This window comes from Puma concolor, chromosome A2 (genome assembly GCF_028749965.1).
Source record: "Puma concolor isolate L17-30 chromosome A2, mPumCon1.1.hap2, whole genome shotgun sequence".
In the NCBI taxonomy this organism is placed as follows: Eukaryota; Metazoa; Chordata; class Mammalia; order Carnivora; family Felidae; genus Puma; species Puma concolor.
This window is the reverse complement of record NC_141668.1, coordinates 168833018-168851417: the sequence shown is the minus strand read 5'-3', so window position 1 is coordinate 168851417 and position 18400 is coordinate 168833018. Positions and strand designations below refer to the sequence as shown.

Genomic DNA, 18400 nt, shown 5'->3' with positions numbered 1-18400 from the left:
AAATGTCCTGTGTCTTTTCTCTCCACATTCTGTGATAATGGGAACCAAAACTTTCAGCAAAGCACACTGCCCAGCAGAAGACTACATTTCCCAACTTCCCTTGCAGTCCAAGGCACCACGTGACTATGCTCTGCCCAACGAAACGAGAGAAACAGCGCAACTTCCGGTCCCGGCGTCTCCCTTCCAATCCCCTTTTTGGGGGAACAGTAGACGTCTCCGGGAGTGGAACGGCACTGGAGAAGCGTTCAATAAATATTTATTAAAGTCGAAACACACTTCCCACATCCCCCAGCCCACTCCCCGCCACCGCCAGCACCCGGGTGAGAATCCGCAAATGCCGCCACCAACTCCGCCCCCCCAGCTCTCGCGCGCCAGAAAGTCGCCGGGGCCCGTTTTGCACGATTTCCTGAGAGACGAAGGTCTCCCCAGCGGTGTCCTGAAGGTTGCAGACGACGTCGCGCTCCTCCTCCCGCCCCGGGCACGGTGCGGGCGTCCCCAAGGCCGGGGTCACCGGTCACTCCGCGCCTTGCGTCTTGTCCTCGGGCGCCTGGGTCCCTCTCTGGTTCCACATGTGGTTGTTGAGGCCCAGCTGCACCATCTGCGCGTGGTGGATGATGAGGGGCTGCAGCCCCGGGCTCTGAGGGGGCGCCGGGGGCTGCGGGAAGGCGGGCGCGGGTGCCGGGGCGCCGGCCAGCCACGGGGGCGCGGGCGGCGGCGGCTGGTGGCCCGGCCAGGAGGGAAAGGGCGGGGGCGCTCCCAGGGGCCCCGGAGTCCCAAAGGGCATGTGGCTCCCGAAGGCCACCCGGAGCGTCTCCATCTGCGCCTGCCAGGCCGAGTGGCTCTGGAAATAGGCCGAGTAGGCGGCGTTCAGCGCCGAGACGCGCTGCCGCTCGCCCTCCAGCTGCTGGCGCTGCTCCTGCAGGGCGCGGACGTCCTGCTCCTTCCTCCAGTGGGCCCTGCGGGCTCGCAGCCTCTGCGGCTTGAAGGTGTTGGCCACCTTCCTGGCGAAGATCTGGGAGCGCTCGTCCAGCCACACCAGGCTGGTGAGCAGGCTGCAGGTGTGAGGGCTGAGCTGCTCCAGCGAGCTCTCCAGGGGCAGGAAGGGGATCACGCAGTCCCCGCACTCGTGCCGCGTGAGGCTGTTCATCAGGGACTGGCCCGCCTGGTGCAGGCCCAGGTGGCAGTCGAAGTTGGGGGTGAGCAGCAGGAGGGTGAAGGCTGAGTGGTCGAGGGCGTCCTGCAGGCAGCGCAGGTGGCCGCGCCCGGGCACCTGGAAATCCTCGCAGAAGGTGGCGCCATCCGGGACGCCCAGGCTCTCCAGCCTCTCTCGGACCCGCAGGGCAATGTCCTCGTCTGCCCCCGCGTGCAGGATCACAAAGTTGTAGAATTTCTGCTCTGGCTCCAACTCGGGGGGCGGGGGGCACGGATTCCAGGCGGCGGAGCAAGCGGAAGGTGGGATGGATGGAGAAGGGCAGGGCGCGGAGGTCCTCGGGGCCGAGGGGGTGGGGGGGCATGGGGGGGTCCTCTGGGAAGCGGTATCTTCTACAGGGAGTGAGAGGGGGGTCTGGTCCTTGTCAGGGCAAGTGGTTTTGGGGGGCAAGGGGAGAGATGCGGGGGCTGCCAGCACGTGGCTGCACTCCACCGGGTAGCGGGTGACGCTTTCCAGAGCTTTGGGGGTGTCGGGCTGGCCAGTGGGGCTTGCATCTGGGACCACCTCAGGAAGTCTAGGGCCCGGGCTGTCTGGTGCCATCTGGGGGCCGGCAGTCTCTCTGGATGAGGGGTCCTCCAAAGAGGGGCCCTCCGATGAGGGGCCAGCGGTCTCCCCCAGCAGGGGCCCGGCAGTCACCCCCGATGGAGGGCCGGCTGTGTCCCCAGGTGAAGGGTTGACAGCCTCCTCGGATGGTGGCCAGCTCACTTCCTCAGGCTCCTGGCAGCCTGTGGGGGCAGGTTCAGGTTCGGGCCCGGGGCCTGCCCGGGGCTCCTCACACAGCTTGCTGGGCGCACGACAGCCGCGGTGCTGGCTGAGAAGAGGCATGGTGGGTGACTGGCTAATTTCCAGGTTGCTGGCGAGGGAGGCGGGGCTGCTGGTGGATCTCAGAGAACACCCTCTGCTCCAGCCCGAAAGGCCCTCGATGGGCTTGGGAAGGCTGCGGGTGCCCGAGGGGGACACCGAGGATGGCGGGAGGCAGCCCCGATCGGAGCGAAGGGGCTGGAAGCTCCCGGGGGCCCGGATGACGCCCCAGCCGCACCGGTCCCGGGCCTCTCCCTGGAGCTCGGCCAGCCGGTGGTCGTCCCTGGAGCTGAACGTCTGGAGGGCTGTCTGGTAGGCCAGGTCCCGCATAGGGGCCGGGCACAGCTTCTCCTCGGCAAGCAGGTGGTATACCCGGGCAATGGCCCAGGACAAGTCTGGGGGCTCCTCCGGGGCCTCGGCGCCGTCCACGCCGGCCCAGCGGCGGGCCACGAGCCGGGCCACTGCGTCCGCCCTCAGAGCTTCCAGGGAGATCCTGGCCTCCGTCTCCTGGCCCAGCTTCAGAAGCACCATGGCGTGCAGGAGGTCTGCCCCTCGGCAGCCCTGGTGGACCGTCTTCAGCTTGTGCTTAAGGTACAAGAGCTTGTCCTGGCCTGCGGCACCTAGAATGTCGAAGGCGCCGGAGAGCGACGGGCCCGTGCGGGCCATGGACACAGGTGGGTGCAGCCGCGGGCAGCAACACTGGAGGCTGGAGGCATGTTCCGCAGCACCTGCCTTCCTGCATGCTGGGTGTCCCCCGACGTGCTCACCCCAATCCCACGGGGGGACCCTGGGGCCGACCTGTGGGGCGAGAGAGACACCGTCAGAAAGGGGGCAGCTCTGGGAGGGGGCCCAGACGCCCCCACCTGCCTGCCTTCAGCGCCAGCACCGCCTGCCACGGTGACCTTGAGAAAGACGCGTCCCCTCCCCCGCCTCCATTTCCTCCTCTGCGACACGAGAGCCGCCAACACTTGCCTGGTGTCCCCCGAGAGGGCGACGCTACGATTTCCCCCACCTGCAAATGGCAAAATGTGTCCAGAGACATGAGGTCCCTTGCCCAAAGTCACACAGCCGGTGGGTCACGGAGCTGGGACTTGAAGCCATGAAACGTGGCTCCAGAGGCTGCGTGCGCAGCCGCAAGACTCCACTGCCTGTTGGGAATAATAATAAACCCACTGCTGGGATCGTTTCAGGGCATTGTGCTGCCATAGCCTTATGGAAAGTTCCGAGCCCCGATGCCTGGAAGTCAGCAGGCATCCCATACGTGTTCGCTAGGGAGGTGATCAGGCTCCCAGGTGGCCCCCAGGGACCCCCATCCTGGCATTCACAGCCCAGGGCGGGGCTTCCAGCCGTAACCCAGAATCCACCTTTGTGACCGACAGACCTCAGCAAAAGTGACGGGCTGTCACCAGTGACAGAAAACACCAGCTTGGTCACTCTCTGGCACCCCGTCGGGGGTAAGGAAGCGAGGCCGCCCGCCATGAGCCACGTGAGGGGGGCGGCTTGGGCTCCCAGCAACTCCAGCCCCGGTCGAGCCTTCAGATGAGGCGGCCCCGGCCGACCGCTTGACCGTGACCTCATGAGAGACTCCAGCCAGAGGCCCCCGACTCACCTTCCTCCAGATTCCTGACACCCAGTCTCTCTCTGTGTGAGATGATAAGTGTTTGTTGTTTTTATTTATTTTTAAATATGTTCTCCTATCCCGTGGGTTGCCTTTTCACTTTTTATTTATGAGACAGAGGGCAAGCAGGGGAGTGGGGCAGAGGGGGAGAGAGAGAGAGAGAGAGAGAGGGGGAGGGAGGGAGAATCTCAAGCAGGCTCCACACTCAGCACAGAGCCCAAGACGGGGCTCGATCCTACGACCCTGGGATCACGACCTGAGCTGAAATCAAGGGTAGGGCACTCAACCCACTGAGCCACCAGGCGTCCCAGCGTTTGGTGTTTTTAAACCGGGAGGTTCCGGGGTAATTTACGCAGCAGCGGCTGATACGGGCCGTGCTGATGAGACACTAGCCATTGCTGAGAGCCAGCTCCGCGCGTGACCGGGCTGTGGCTACTCATCTTCTATTTCTCAAAAAGAAAGAGGAAAAAAACGCCAAGCTGGCTCTTCCTCAGACCCTTGCCTGAGCGACACTGTTGTCATCTTCAACTCTCAGGCCCAATGGCACCGTCTCGGGAGCCCTACACATCCACACCCGTCCTTCCCAGTCTGTCTCGCCCACGTCACCTGCTCCCCCACAGTGCGTCACGGGTGGACGTGCCTTGTGCGTTAGACTTTTCGCGTTTGTCACCTGTCTCCTGACCCCGGGGCACCAGAGGAGGGGGCTGAGACTCTCGTGGCCCGGAGCAGGGACCTAACAAATACTTGTGGGATAAATGAATGAATGAATGGGGCCAGAGCTCCTATGGTCCCAATGTTGTGGATGAAACCACGGGCACAGAAAAAGGCCTTTCCCAAATGAGCACGACAGATGCTAGGGACACTGTTCCAAACCTCGGAACTTAGGTCACCAGCTGCTCAAAGCAGGTCATATTCAGATTTAGAAAAAAAAAATGCCACTTCAGATCCATTCCAGGAGGCTGAGGACACTTGATATGCCTTTCAGCCTGGGCTGGGACCTACTGCCTGGTTCACGCTTGTGCCCACGATGACACCCCTAAGGGTACAGACGTCCTTCGCAACTAACAACAGTTCTGAGCCCCGCCCCCGGACCCTCAGCGATGTCTGAGGACATCTGTGGGTGTCGCGACTACACAGAAAGGTATCGAGTAGGTAGGGTCAGGGATGCTGCTCACCCCTCCTTGACCGCGTGGTGCCCAGGATGCCCCCCCCCCCCCAGAACGATCCAGACCCAATGTTGCCAGGTGCTGACATTGAGCGATCCCGGCACAGACCAAGAGCTGCTTCGTGAACCAACCCAACCCCCTTTGCCGATAAATCACGGGCCTCACTGCATAAACGATTCAGGATTTTTTTTTTTTTTTAAGTGCATTTTGAGTAGATGCAGGCCATTCCGGGGCCCCAGGGCCAAGGTCAAAGACTCCAGAAAGGTTGGAGACGGCACGGGGAGAGCCAGCACTGGGGGCAGAGGTGCAAGGCGGACGGGACTGAGCCGACGCAGGGAGCAGGGCGGAAGAGAAGCGGGTGAGAAGGGGCAGGGGGGTGGAGGGGGGCAGCGCTGGGGGGAAGGATGTAGAGGCAGGTGGCTGTTTGGCTGTTTCAGAAATAGAAGCGGCCTGACATGCCGAAGTGCTGACTGGGGGGCGGGGGGCGAGACAGCACAGACCCCCCCAAAGGCCGCCGACTTCCTCGCGTGGAGGACAGACAACCCACAAGTGAGGGACGCTCACAGCATATCTATCAGCTGGGGACAAATGCCGTGGAGAAACAGCAGACGGGAAGGAGGGTCTCGAACCCCATGAGTCAGGGGTGGGTGGTTGAAGTTTTAAACAACGTGAATCAAGAAGGCTTCAACGATGACAGAGATTTCAACAGGACGTAAAAATGGAGAGAGTGAGGGGCGCCCGGGGGGCTCAGGCCGTTGAGCATCCGATTTCGGCTCAGGTCATGATCTCGCGGTTCGTGGGTTCGAGCCCCCCGCATCGGGCTCTGTGCTGACAGCTCAGAGCCCGGAGCCTGCTTCGGATTCTGTGTCCCGCTCTCTCTCCGCCCCACCCCTGCTTGTGCTGTCTCTCTGTCTTTCAAAAATGAATAAACGTTAAAAAAAAAAAAAATGGAGAGAGGACCCATAGGGACATCTGAGGGAAGAGAGGTCCAGGAGGAGGGAACTACGTATGCAAAGGCCCTGGGGCAGGACCAGCCCAGCTTGATGGAGGAGCAGTGAGGAGGGAGAAGGCCCGCAGGGCTGAGTGGGTGAGGGGGAGAGAGGGAGGAGGGAGAGGAGACCTGGCGGGTAGTCCGGAGGACTTGAACTTTCACACTGAGGGAGGCGGGACCAAAGAAGTTGGAACCACCTTAGAGCTGTCTAAATGTGGTGACTGTGACTTAGGTGTGCCGCCACGAGGAGGAAGGACTCCGCGGGGCCACACTGGCTATTACTTCAAGGGAAGAAGCCGCAAAGGCAGAGTTTCAGGAAACTGCTAAGTTTTGTCAAGTGGGCAATCAATTCAAATATTTTTAAAACTTTTTAAATGTTTATTTATTTTTGAGAGAGAGAGAGAGGGACACAGAGAGAGTGCGAGCAAGGGTGGGGGGGGGGGCAGAGGGGAGAGGGAGACACAGAATCCGAAGCAGGCTCCGGGCTCCGAGCTGTCAGCACAGAGCCCGACGCGGGGCTCGAACCCACGAACCGTGAGATCATGGCCTGAGCCGAAGTCTGGCAATCAACCGGCTGAGCCACCCAGGTGCACCCAATCTAGTGGGTCCCCCGAAGGTCACGGATCTTCCTGTTGTTCGTTAAACTTACCAGGCACAGTCCTGCCTCAGGACCTTTGCACCAGCTGCTCTCTGCCTGCAATAGTGTTGCTGGGTATCCCCCCCCCCAGCTCACTCCCTACCCTCCTGCAGATTTTTAAAATCAAGACTGGCTTGATGACGGAGGCTCCTGGCCGGCTCAGTCGGTAGTGTTCGACTCTTGATCTAGGGGTCGTGAGTTCAAGCCCGATGTTGGGCATAGAGATTAGTTTAAAAAAAGGAAGGAAAAAAAAAAATAACGGAGCGCTCTCATGATACTGTGCGTAACTGCCCAGGCCAGAGGGCAGTTTATTTACTGAAACAAATAAAGTATTTTGGCCCCCAGCCATGCCCACTGATATACACACAGCGTGTGGCTGCCTTCCAACGACAGCCATGGAGTTGAGTGGCTGCAGAGCTGAAAACAGTCCTTTACAGAAGACGTTTGACAAGAAACCGGGATGTGATTTTGCACCCCCGCTCCTCAGAGGGGCAAACTCAACCAACGTGACCGGGCAGAACAGCTAATTGGCCCCAATATCTGTAACCTTTTATTTATGTATTTATTTTAATCTTTATTTATTTTGGGAGAGAGAAACAGGGCACAAGCTGGGGAGGGGCAGAGAGAGAGGGAGACACAGAATCTGAAACAGGGAGACCTGTTTCAGAGCAAGGGAGACCTCTGGAGAGAAATGACATGTCGGTGGAGACCTGAAGGAGGTAAGAGAGCAACTCAGGTGACGATCTGGGGGAAGACAGTTTCAGGCAAAAGGAGCCGCAAGTGCAAAGGTCCGGGGGCAGGTCAGAGTCCAGCGTGTTGCAGGAATGGGGAGGAGGCCCGTGTGGCTGGTGCGAGTGTGTGAGGGGGAGGGAAGGAAAGGGGGCGGGGTCCTGCAGGGCCTTGAACGCCACGGGGAGGACTTGGGCTTTTACCCTGAGGGAGATGGGAGCTCTGGGGGGGCTGTGGGCAGAGGGGAGCGGGGCCTGACTCAGGGGCTCACAGGCGTCCTCCAGTGGCCGCTTCCGGAAGAACGGACTGTGGGGAGCAGGGAGAGGAGCCTGGGACCTGGGGGGAGGTGACCACTGGCTCAGCCCAGCAATGATGGACGCTGGGCTGGGCGGGGGGGGGGGGGGGGGGGGGGGGAGGCTCAAGGAAGTGGGGGGAAATGGTTGGGTTTGTGGATAATTTGGAGAAAGGGAGAGGAGCAGGAGGAGGCAAGGAGGGTACCTGGGCTTTTGTCCTGAATGTTCTAGACAGACAATGAGGAGCTGCTTTGTGGTTAGGAGGGAGAAGTCAGAGGTTATCTCAGTCACGACTCCTTGGATCAAGTCCTCCCTGTTCCCACCCTCCCCCTTCCCTTCCCTGACCTCACCCCCTTCCACTCCCCCTTGCTCCCTCAGATCCAGCCACACTGTTCCTTAAATATGCCAGACTGGATCCTGCCTCAGGGCCTTTGCATTAGCTGTTCCCTCAGCCCAGGACACCCTTCCCCAGATAGCCACATGGCTGGCTCCCTTGTTGCCTTCAGATCTCGGCTCAAACGTCACTTCCTCATCAAGGTGACCCTTGGCCACCCTGCCTAAAACTGAAGCCCATTCCCCCACACCCCCTGCTTTGTGTTTCTCCTTACCTGACACGATAGATTTTACCTACTTTATTGCACAGGCACCACACCCTACCGGAGTGAGCACCCCTAAGACCGGGATGTGCATTTGTCTTGTTACACAGCTGTACCTAGTGACTGGCACACAGTAGGTACTTAATAAATCCTGCCGGAATCAATCAACGAATGGACAGAACAGCACCTGGCACACAGTAAGCGCTCAATAAATGTTTCCTGCTGACTCACTCCTCTCCCCAGCAAGACAAAAAGTCTAATCTGCTTTCCACCAGGACTGGCGCATAGTAGAGGCACGACCCACTCCTTTTGGCTAATGTGACAGGGGCGCCTGGGTGGCATCTTGATTTCGGCTCAGGTCATGATCTCACTGTTCCATGAGTTGGAGCCCCGCATCGGGCTCTGGAGCCTGCTTGGAATTCTGTCTCTCTTTGCCAACCCCCCCCCCCCACTTCAAAATAAATAAAATATTTTTTAAAAATTTATAGGGGCACCTGGGTGGCTCAGTCGGTTAAGCGTCCGACTTCGGCTCAGGTCACGATCTCACAGTTCGTGAGTTCGAGCCCCGCAACGGGCTCCGTGCTGACAGCTCAGAGCCTGCTTTGGATTCTGTGTCTCCCTCTCTCTCTGCCCCACCCCCGCAGAATGAATAAACGTTTAAAAAATGAATAAACGTTTAAAAAAATTATTAAAAAAAAAGAAAAGAAATACGACAAGGCACGGAAGGCAAAACGTATCTAGATTGCCTCTCAAAATGAATAAACGTTTAAAAAAATTATTAAAAAAAAAGAAAAGAAATACGACAAGGCACGGAAGGCAAAACGTATCTAGATTGCCTCTGAAAAATGTGCGGGAGACTGAAGGGATATTCGTTCAACAAGTGTTTCCTGAGCATCTACTATGGACCAGACACTGAATTAAGCCCATGACAACCCTGTAAGTTAGGACTATTTTGACTGCCGAGTTAACACAAGAAAGGGAGGCACAGAGAGGTACAGCGGCTTGCCCTGGGTCACACAGTGGAAAGTAAAGGGGCAGGGATTTAAACCAGGAAGCCTGGCTCCAGGGTTCCTGCCCTTACTCACGCAGCACCTACTATGTGCCGGCCCCTTGCCATGCCTGGATCTGAGGAATCCGCAAGCCAGGCCAGCAGAGAAGCTGCTGGAAATGCATTCTCTGCACTCGGCAAGCATCATCTCGCTTTGTTTATTTGTCCTGACGGAGGGCTCCGGGAGGGCCCTGCTTTGCCCCTACTGTGTGCCCAGCATCCTGAACCGGGCCTCCTGGCACGCGGCAGGTTGGTCACAAATGTGTGTTGAAGGATGAACACATGTCCCTATTCAGAGGAGGAGCCGGGCGCAGGCAGGTTTAGGGCCCACACACACCCCCCCCCCGACATACCCCCCCCACACACAACCCCCCCCAACCTCCAGCTTGCGTGGGTGTCCCCGCGGCGGCCTCTTCCCAACCTCCTACTTCAGCCACAGGGAGAGGGAAGAAAAGGCCCCGTGCGTGAGGCTCTTTGGGGCCACCCAGATCAGAATGTTGCCAGCAGCCATTGGCGGGGGGGGGGGGCGGTGGGGGGCGACTTGCAGGGACTCGGAGGCGAGGACCAGCCAACCAACCCTGTCCCCCACGGGAAGGGGTGGGGGTGCGGGGGCCGAGCTGAGGGAAGCAGGCTCCTGCCGGGGAAGGGGGTTCCGGGAGCCGCTGAAAAAGTGGTTTCAGGGCCCCGAAGGGGCTGGGGCCCCCGAGGGGCGAGCGGGAGAGGCGGGGTTTGCGGGGCTGGAAGAACAGGGACCGGGGAAGGGGGCTCCGAGCTCCCGGAGGAAATCAGAAACATGGGGTGGGGGGCTGGAGAGGAATGGGGGGGGGGTTGGGGAGAGGCACCGGATGTTGGGGAGAAATCCGGGTTGGAGGACTGCTGGGTGTTGGGAGAAGTCCAGAAGAGTTGGGGAGAGATCGGTGGCGTTGGGAAGGAATTGGGGTGTTGGGGAGGGATCCGGGAGGGGGGGTGGACTTCGAGGTGTTGGAAAGGAATTCGGGGTGCTGGAAAGACATCTGGGGTGCTGAGGAGCAATGGGGGGGTAAGGAGGAAGCAGGGGGTCAGGGAGGACCAGGGCCACCCGGGAGAGGAGCCGAGCGTGAGGGGGACACCGAAGAAGGGGCGCGAGGGCGCCATGAACTGGGGGGGGGGGGGGTGCAGCTGGTCGCGAACCCTGGGGAGGAGCCGCAGGCGTCGGGGGTGCCCTCCCCCGCCGACGCTAACCCCCTGGTCCCCCCCCACCCCCGCCACCTACCCGGGGTCCCGCTCCGTCCTCTGCGCGGGGGCTGGTGGCCCGGCGACGGGGCCCACGACTGGCGGAGCGCAGACGGCGCGCAGACGGCTCCACCCCTGGCCTCCGCCCGCCCCTTCCGCGTCCCGCAGGGAGCCTGGCAGGAAGGTGAGGTCACGCTTTCCCGCGGGACAGGGAAAGTCCCCGAGACACCCCGCAGCGACGTCCCGCCCCCCCCCCCCCCCCCCCCGCTCGGGCTGCGGCCTTCGGCAAGTTTGGGCACCTCCCGGGCGCGGGCGCTGGGAACCACGAGAGGGACAGAGCCTGGCCCTCGGGGCGCCCACAGTCTGGGGAGAAAGTAACCCCGGTTCAAAAAAACGGATCATCTCGGCGAGTGGTAACGCTTTCCACTGCCGCAAACGGGGGGCTGGAGTGATATCGGCGGAGGGCTACCCGAAATCGGGCGGAAGGGGGGTCCTGGCCACCCTGGGGGTGGGGTTGGGGATCCCCGGGTGGCTGGGAAAAGAGCAGCCAGACGGCATTTCTAGAAGCTGCGGACACGATGTGTAAACATTCATAAGGGGTCCTAACCCTTTTGAGGGGGTCCCGGACCCAGCGCCCACATGTCCATTGGGCAGAGTTCAGATGTGGGACCATCATACTCTCAGCCACCCCCCCCTCCGAAAATGTTTTCATTTCTTTTAAAATCAGAAAAACAAAAACAAAAACAATGAATATAGTCCCATCCTGGGTCATAGTCGTCTTTATACCAACAGAGTTGCAAAATATAATTTTTGTTTATTTGTTTTAATGGACGAAGGGCCAATGGAAATCCTAATGCCTCTGACCAGATTTCTTAGCCAGTGTGGAGACGCTCGGAGCCTCTTCTGAAAACACCATCGGTAGGTACATAAAACAAAGTACAAGAGGTTTACAAGGAGTGTTTTGCAAGTAAAAATATTCACTAAAATATTTTTAAAAAGCAACTTCGTGATCCATTATCACTAAATGGATAAAGGAAATGTGGTTCATCCACACTCGGGAATATTATTCAGCATTAAAAAGGAAGGAAATCGGACACTACAACATAGGTGGACCACGAGGACATTATGCTCAGTGAAACAAGCCAGACACAAAAGGACAAATCTCGTCTGATTCCACTCATAGGAAGTCCCTAGAGGAGTCCAATTTATAGAAACAGGAAGTAGATGGTGGGAGCCAGGCGCGGGGTGGGGGGTGGGGGGGGGGAGGAGAGTCAGTGTTTCATGGGGACAGAGGTTCAGTTTGGGAAGATGGAAAGTTCTGGAGATGGGGGTGGTTGCACAACAGCGTGAGCCTGCTTAATACCCCTGAGCTGTGCACCTAAGAGTGGCCAGATGGTAAATTTCACGTTGTCTATTTTACCACAATTTAAAAAATTGTGTTTGGGGCGTCTGTGTTTGTGGCTCCGTTGGTTAAGCGCCTGACTTTGGCTCAGGTCATGATCTCACGGTCCGTGAGTTCGAGACCGGCGTCCGGCTCTGTGCTGACAGCTCAGAGCCTGGAGCCTGATTCAGACTCTGTGTCTCCCTCTCTCTCTGCCCCTCCCCCGTTTGCGCACGCGCGCTCGCGCTGTCTCTCTCTGTCTCAAAAGTAAATAAACATTAAAAAATAAATTAAAAAAATAAAAAATTGTGTTTGGGGTGCCTGGGGGGGGTTCAGTCAGTTGAACCTCCTACTCTTGATTTCCGCTCAGTTCGTGATGCCAGCGTCATGGGCTTGAGTCCCGAGTTGGGCTCCATGCTGAGCATGCAGACTGCTTAAGATTCTGTCTGTCTGTCTCTCCCTCTACTCCTCTCCCCTGCTCGCACGCTCTCTCGCTCTCTCAAAAAAAAAAAAAAAATTGTGTTGAATACTTGTAAGATGATCACTTTAAAACACTTTTGAAATAGAGCGCCACCGAAACACGCTTAGGGCTATACCTTTCTACTTACCCCCACATTAACTGACAAGATCCAATAACCCCAGTGACTTTACAGTGGTGATGAGCGCCGTATTTCGAGTTGTCTGCGGCAATGCAATCTGATATGAAAATCTCTGTGGTTTTCTATTGGGGACAAAGTCGTAGCTCCTGCCGTTGCCTTCATTCATAATTGAGGAAATGGTGAATATCGGTTAAAGTCAGTGGAAATAAAGTGAATTTTTTTTTTCCGTGACTTCATGAATTCCATCATGGGGTTCTGAAGAGGTCCGTGGACCCCAGGCCGAAGTGCGTGTAAAGAGTCATGGGAGGGGAATCAAATGGAAGTTATACGGATGCTATTTCCTCCCCACCTAGGGTGCCTTGCTTAGCGTGAGTCTCTGGCGGGGGAGGGATTTTATTGAGCACCTACTGTGGGCCAGGCATGTCTAGGCTCTGGGAATCCATTGGGGACGAAGGAAGAAGTCCCTACCTTTGGAGCTTCTGCAGCTAGAGGTGGAGAGGCCATTAAACCCATATTCCGTGCCTCTTGGGTCCCCCCCCCCCATCACTCTTAGCAATTTTTGGAGTTTCATTAGGTACCTGTCCCCACACCGAACACCTCTCGATGGTCATCTGATCCTTGCCTTAAAATAATCCTCCCAGATGGACTTGAATGTGCCCATTTTACAGGTGAGAGAACTGAGGCTCAGAGAGGGTAACCTGCTCGGAGCATCCAGGCTTCCAGGGGAAACCCTGAGCTGCAGATGCGTAAATCTGACCACCTGCAGACCGGTACAGTTGCCCACCTCCCCTTTTCAATAAAAGAGGTGAGGTGCCCTGTGCCTATCCAATTTCTCTCCCTCCTGCTCCGGTGGGGGCGGGGCCCTCCACGGGGTGCCCATTCAGTTTTTCACTTTTGCACACACAGACACGTATCCATGAATGTGACATTTAATGCTCTTTGGTTTCCTTTTTAATTCCCACCGGCCAGAAGTGAGCAAACTTTGTTTTCCTGCTAAAGGGCCAGATACTAAACATTGTCAGTGTTACAGTCCAGGCCAGACCGTCCAACAGTTTTCTGAGCCAGTGTAGGTAGCCCCACCTTGTTCCTTTTTTTTTTTTTTTAATGTTTTTATTTATTTTTGAAGGGGAGAGAGAGAGAGAGACAGAGCATGAGCGGGGGAGGAGCAGAGAGAGAGGGAGACACAGAATCGGAAGCAGGCTCCAGGCTCCGAGCTGTCAGCACAGAGCCCGATGCAGGGCTCGAACCCACAAACTTTGAGATCATGCCCTGAGCCGAAGCCGGACGCTCAACCGACCGAGCCACCCAGGCGCCCCAACCTTGTTCTTTTCAAGTGTGTTATGGCCTCACTAAGCGTGACTGTAGTACAACTTACTGAGTCCCCAGGCATTGGACACGCAGTTTGTTTCCACTATTCCCGAAAAAAAGGCATCGCAACCTTCTGTGGTGGTGGTTGTAAACCCTAGGCCGGGGCTGCCTTCGCAATGGGTTCAAATCCTTACTCTTACACTTCGTAGCTGTGGGATGGAGCCCAGGATGAACTCTCTGAAACGTGCCTCAGTTTCCCCCCTTGTAACCTGGAGATGCTTCGGGGACTTAGTGGACAGCGTTTCTCTAGGGCAGCTGTGCAGAAGGGGAACTTCTGAGACTTCTCCTCAGACGTGGAGAATATACATTTTCACTCTTACTAAATCCTGCACGACTCTTCTCCAAATTAGGGCTCCTGGTTCACACTCCCACCGGAAAGGGAAAGGGCTCATTTCCCCCCCCCCCCCACCACTGCATGTTACTTTCTCTTTCTTAATTTGTGTTGGAGGATAATTCACAGGCCCTAAAGCATGTGAATCTTAAACGGACAGCTCAGAGGACTTTTGCATGGGTACCCATTTCCTGCAGCCCACACCCAGATCAAGGCGTGTGTCTACACGTCGCTTCCAACCCCTGGAATGCCCCCAAGCGCCGCGGGCAATCCTCCTCCGATCGCTGTCGCCGTAGTTGAGTTTGTGTTCCGAAACGGCACCGAAACGGACTCCGAGTATGGATCCTTTCGTGTCTGGTTTCTTTTGCTCAACACGGTGACTGTGAGCTTCACCTATGTTAACGCACTCCACCTTAAAAATAAAACAGCCGGTTATTTTACCAGCAAAATGAGCTTATTCAGAATGGCGGAGGAATTGCAATTTGGGATGGGCAAGACAGGGCAAACCACAGCCCAGGCCGGAGAACGAAGGGGAGGACTGTCGCTTTCTAGATAAAAAGGAGGAAGCCGGGAGGAGCTGCTTTGAAGCAAAGTCCCCCGCAGGAGAGGTAGCGCTCAGGCAGAGGATGGTTTCTCATTGGCTGATTATGGTGGCTTCTCATTGGCTGAGTTATGGTGCTTTCTCATTGGCTGACTTGTGGTGGTTTCTTATTGGCTGAGCTACAGTGGTTTTTCATTGGCTGGGCTGTTGCTGGTCAGGAGAAAATCTTCCTCCCAAAGTTTACGTGTGAGAACTGAGCTCCCCCTTTCGGGGCTTACTGACTCCATTCTAAATGAGGTTTCTCTTTATTTTCTTTTTTCTTTTTCTTTTTAAAAAAATTTTTTTTAATGTTTTATTTATTTTTGAGACAGAGAGAGAGACAGAGCGTGAGCAGGGGAGGGGCAGAGAGAGAGGGAGTCACAGAATCGGAAGCAGGCTCCAGACTCTGAGCGGTCAGCACAGAGCCCGATGCGGGGCTCAAACTCACAGACCCTGAGATCATGACCTGAGCCGAAGTCGGATGCTCATCCGACTGAGCCACCCAGGCGCCCCTCTTTATTTTCTTTTTTTAAAAATAAGTGTTTCTTGATTTATTTTTAATATTTCAATCAGCCAATTTAAAGTATTTTTAATCTTTTAATCAATAATTTAAAGTAACCTCCACACCCAACGTGGGGCTTGAACTCACCGCGCCAAGATCAAAAGTCACCTTTCTTCACTAACTGGGCCAGCAAGGCGCTCCTTTATTAGCTTTCATATTGTGAATATCAGTAATTTATCTTTGTTCTTTGCTGTATAGTATTTCACCTTTTTTCTATAAAGCAATAGTCCTCCCTTTGTTCTCTGGACTTGACTGTGATTTGCCCTGTCTTGCGCATCCCAAAGTGCAATTCCTCCGCTATTCTCAGTCTCTCCCAATTTATCTGCCTCTTCTGTTTTGGATGTAAACTTGGGTTGTTTCAGTTTGGGGCTATTAAGAATAAAGCAGTCTCACCTGGGAGGCTCAGTTGGCTTAGCGTCTGACTCCTGCTCTCAGCTCGTGATCTCACAGTTTGTGAGTTCAGGCCCCAAGTCAGGCTCTGGGCTGACAGCATCGAGCCTGCCTGGGATTCTCCCTCTCCCTATCTTCTGCCCCTCCCCCGCTTGCAATCTCAATCTCAATCTCTCTCTCTCTCTCTCTCTCAAAAATAAACATTAAGAAATTTTTTTTAATGTTTACTTTTGAGAGGGAGAGACAGAGCATGAGCGGGGAAGGGGCAGACAGAGAGGGAGACACAGAATCCGAAGCAGGCTCCAGGCTCCGAGCTGTCAGCACAGAGCGGAACCAGTGAGATCGTGACCTGAGCTGAAGTCAGACACCCAACCCACTGAGCCACCCGGGCTCCTCAATTAACATTTTTAAAAAAGAGAATAAAGCAGCCATGAACGTTTGGTGGCCTTTGTGTGGACATGTGGTCACACTGAGCTTGGGTATAAACTCAGGAACAGGAGTGATAGAACACAGGGGAGATGCCCCAGATTGCTTTTTATTTATTTATTTTTTAACGTTTTATTTTATTTTTGAGACAGAGAGAGACAGGGCATGAACAGGGGAGGGGCAGAGAGAGAGGCAGACACAGAATCTGAAACGGGCTCCAGGCTCTGAGCTGTCAGCACAAAGCCCGATGTGGGGCTTAACTCACAGACCGTGAGATCATGACCTGAGCCGAAGTTGGACGCTTAACCGACTGAGCCACCCAGGCACCCCGCTTTTTATTTTTAGAAATGACTTTTTATGTTTATTTTTTGAGAACGAGCATGAGCTGGGGAGGGGCAGAGACAGAGGGAGAACGAGAGAGACCGAGAGAACTCCAAGCAGGCCAGAGCCTGACGTGGGGTTCCAACTCATGAGTGGTGAGATCATGACCCGAGCCGAAGTTGAGAGTCGGGTGCTCAACCAACAGAGCCACCCAGGCACCCCACAAATGACTTTAATCTTTTTTGTTTTTTTTTTTAGAGAGCATAAGGGGGAGGGGGAAGAAGACAGAGACGGAGAGCGAGAGGGAGAGAATCTTTAGCAGGCTGCAGGCTCAGCACAGAGCCCGATGTCGGTTGATCCCATGACCCTGCATTCGTGACCTGAGCCAAAACAAAAAATTGGACACTCAGCCGACTGAGCCACCCAGGCTTTCTTAAGGGTTTGTAAACCTTTGTCCATAGGCCAGAGCCCCCAGGAGAAGGTGACATTGTCCTGCCTTTGCATACAGGGTCGTTTTAGTTCTCTAGTGGGGCTGGAGACCCTAAATCCCTCTCCTCACGCCTGTGTCTTGCTTGAGGACAGACGTTGGACCCATCGCTCCAGCACCGATCATTCGCTTCCCCGCCCCCCAAACCTGCCATCATCACCCTCTGCTGGAGATGTGCCGACACCCTCAGGCCTAGTCTCGTAAGCGGGACTCAGTGATGTGTAAAGTTACCGCAGCAAAACACACCGCAGCTCTTAAGTACTGGGAGAAACGCTTCTAAGCAGTAAGACGTTAACAGGAAGGTCTCAAGCTTGCGCCTGGCAAGCTTCCCCTGCAAAGGGTCAGAGAGTGAATGTTTTAGGCTTTGCGGGCCACAGAGGGTCTCTGTTGCTTATTTTTGTTCGCTTTAAAAATGTAAACTATGCTGGGGTGCCTGGCTGGCTCAGGGGGTAAGGCACTGGGGTGCTCTTGGGGTCACGGGTTGGAGCCCCATGTTGGGGGTAGAGCTTGCTTAGGTAATTAAAGAAAAATGTAAACTGTCCTTAGCTCACGGGCCGGGCCAGCACACAAGCAAACACCCGGCTCTTTGGATGGTGAGGGCTTGTGCTTTTACTATAATCACTTTTTTTTTTTTTTTTTTTTTTAAATTTTTTTTTCAACGTTTATTTATTTTTGGGACAGAGAGAGACAGAGCGTGAACAGGGGAGGGGCAGAGAGAGAGAGGGAGACACAGAATCGGAAACAGGCTCCAGGCTCCGAGCCATCAGCCCAGAGCCCGACGCGGGGCTCGAACCCACGGACCGCGAGATCGTGACCTGGCTGAAGTCGGACGCTCAACCGACTGCGCCACCCAGGCGCCCCAATATAATCACTTTGTACGGGGACTGCGTGTAGGAAGTATTCATCATGAAGTTTGAGAGGCAGGGTTTCTGTTGTATCTAATTTTTTTTTTTTTTAACGTTTATTCATGTTTGAGAGTGAGAGAGACAGAGCATGAGCTGGGGAAAGGCAGAGAGAGAGAGGGAGACACAGAATCCGAAACAGGCTCCAGGCTCTGAGTGGTCAGCACAGAGCCCGATGCGGGGCTCGAACTTACGAATCAAGAGATCATGACCTGAGCCAAAGTCGGACGCTCAACCGACTGAGCCACCCAGGCGCCCCCGTTGTGTCTGATTTTGAATTTGTACTTGCATGTTCTTTTTCTTGTATTGCCCCCAAACGTGTTCAACCTTCTTGAAAAATTGAGACACAATCGACATAGAGCACGGTATCCGTGTTAGGGGTAGAACACAGTGATTTGGTACGTGTGTGTATTGCAAAACAAGCACGAGAAGTTAATGTTGGCCAGAGCTACGATTTCTTTCTCGTGATGAGAAGCGTTCAGGTCTACTCTAAAAGAAGTGACAGGTTTTAGTGGCGCCTGGGTGGCTCGGTCTAAGCGTCCCACACCGCAGCGCGTGGCCTGGCGGCGGTGGGGGAGGTGAAGGATCCCCCCGCCCTGCTCTTCTCCTGTCCCAGGGGCTGGACGAGAGCTCTGAGCCCCACTCCGGATCTGGCCCTGTCCTGTTCCCATCCTCGCGAGCAGAGCAGAGAAGCGGGCAGAGGCGGCCACCCGCGGACCCCGCGTCGCTCAGCTCCTGGGAACGCATGCGCG

At 55.9% G+C, this 18400-nt stretch overlaps 1 protein-coding gene across 1 annotated transcript; it reads right to left on the bottom strand.

Moving 5' to 3' along the window:
• Positions 1 to 239: 239 nt before the first annotated feature.
• TICAM1 (TIR domain containing adaptor molecule 1) lies at positions 240 to 10497 on the bottom strand. Its single transcript, XM_086699412.1, has 2 exons — positions 10342 to 10497; positions 240 to 2809 (listed from the first exon to the last, which is right to left on the bottom strand). The coding sequence occupies exon 2, from the start codon at positions 2675 to 2677 to the stop codon at positions 515 to 517; it is 2163 nt and encodes a 720-aa protein (XP_086555538.1). The 5' UTR covers positions 2678 to 2809; positions 10342 to 10497; the 3' UTR covers positions 240 to 514.
• Between the last annotated feature and the right edge of the window lie 7903 nt (positions 10498 to 18400).

Bases quoted from the DNA above. Each gene is read 5' to 3' on its own strand.
- TICAM1 (XM_086699412.1), bottom strand. From the start codon at position 2,677: ATGGCCCGCACGGGCCCGTCGCTCTCCGGCGCCTTCGACATTCTAGGT.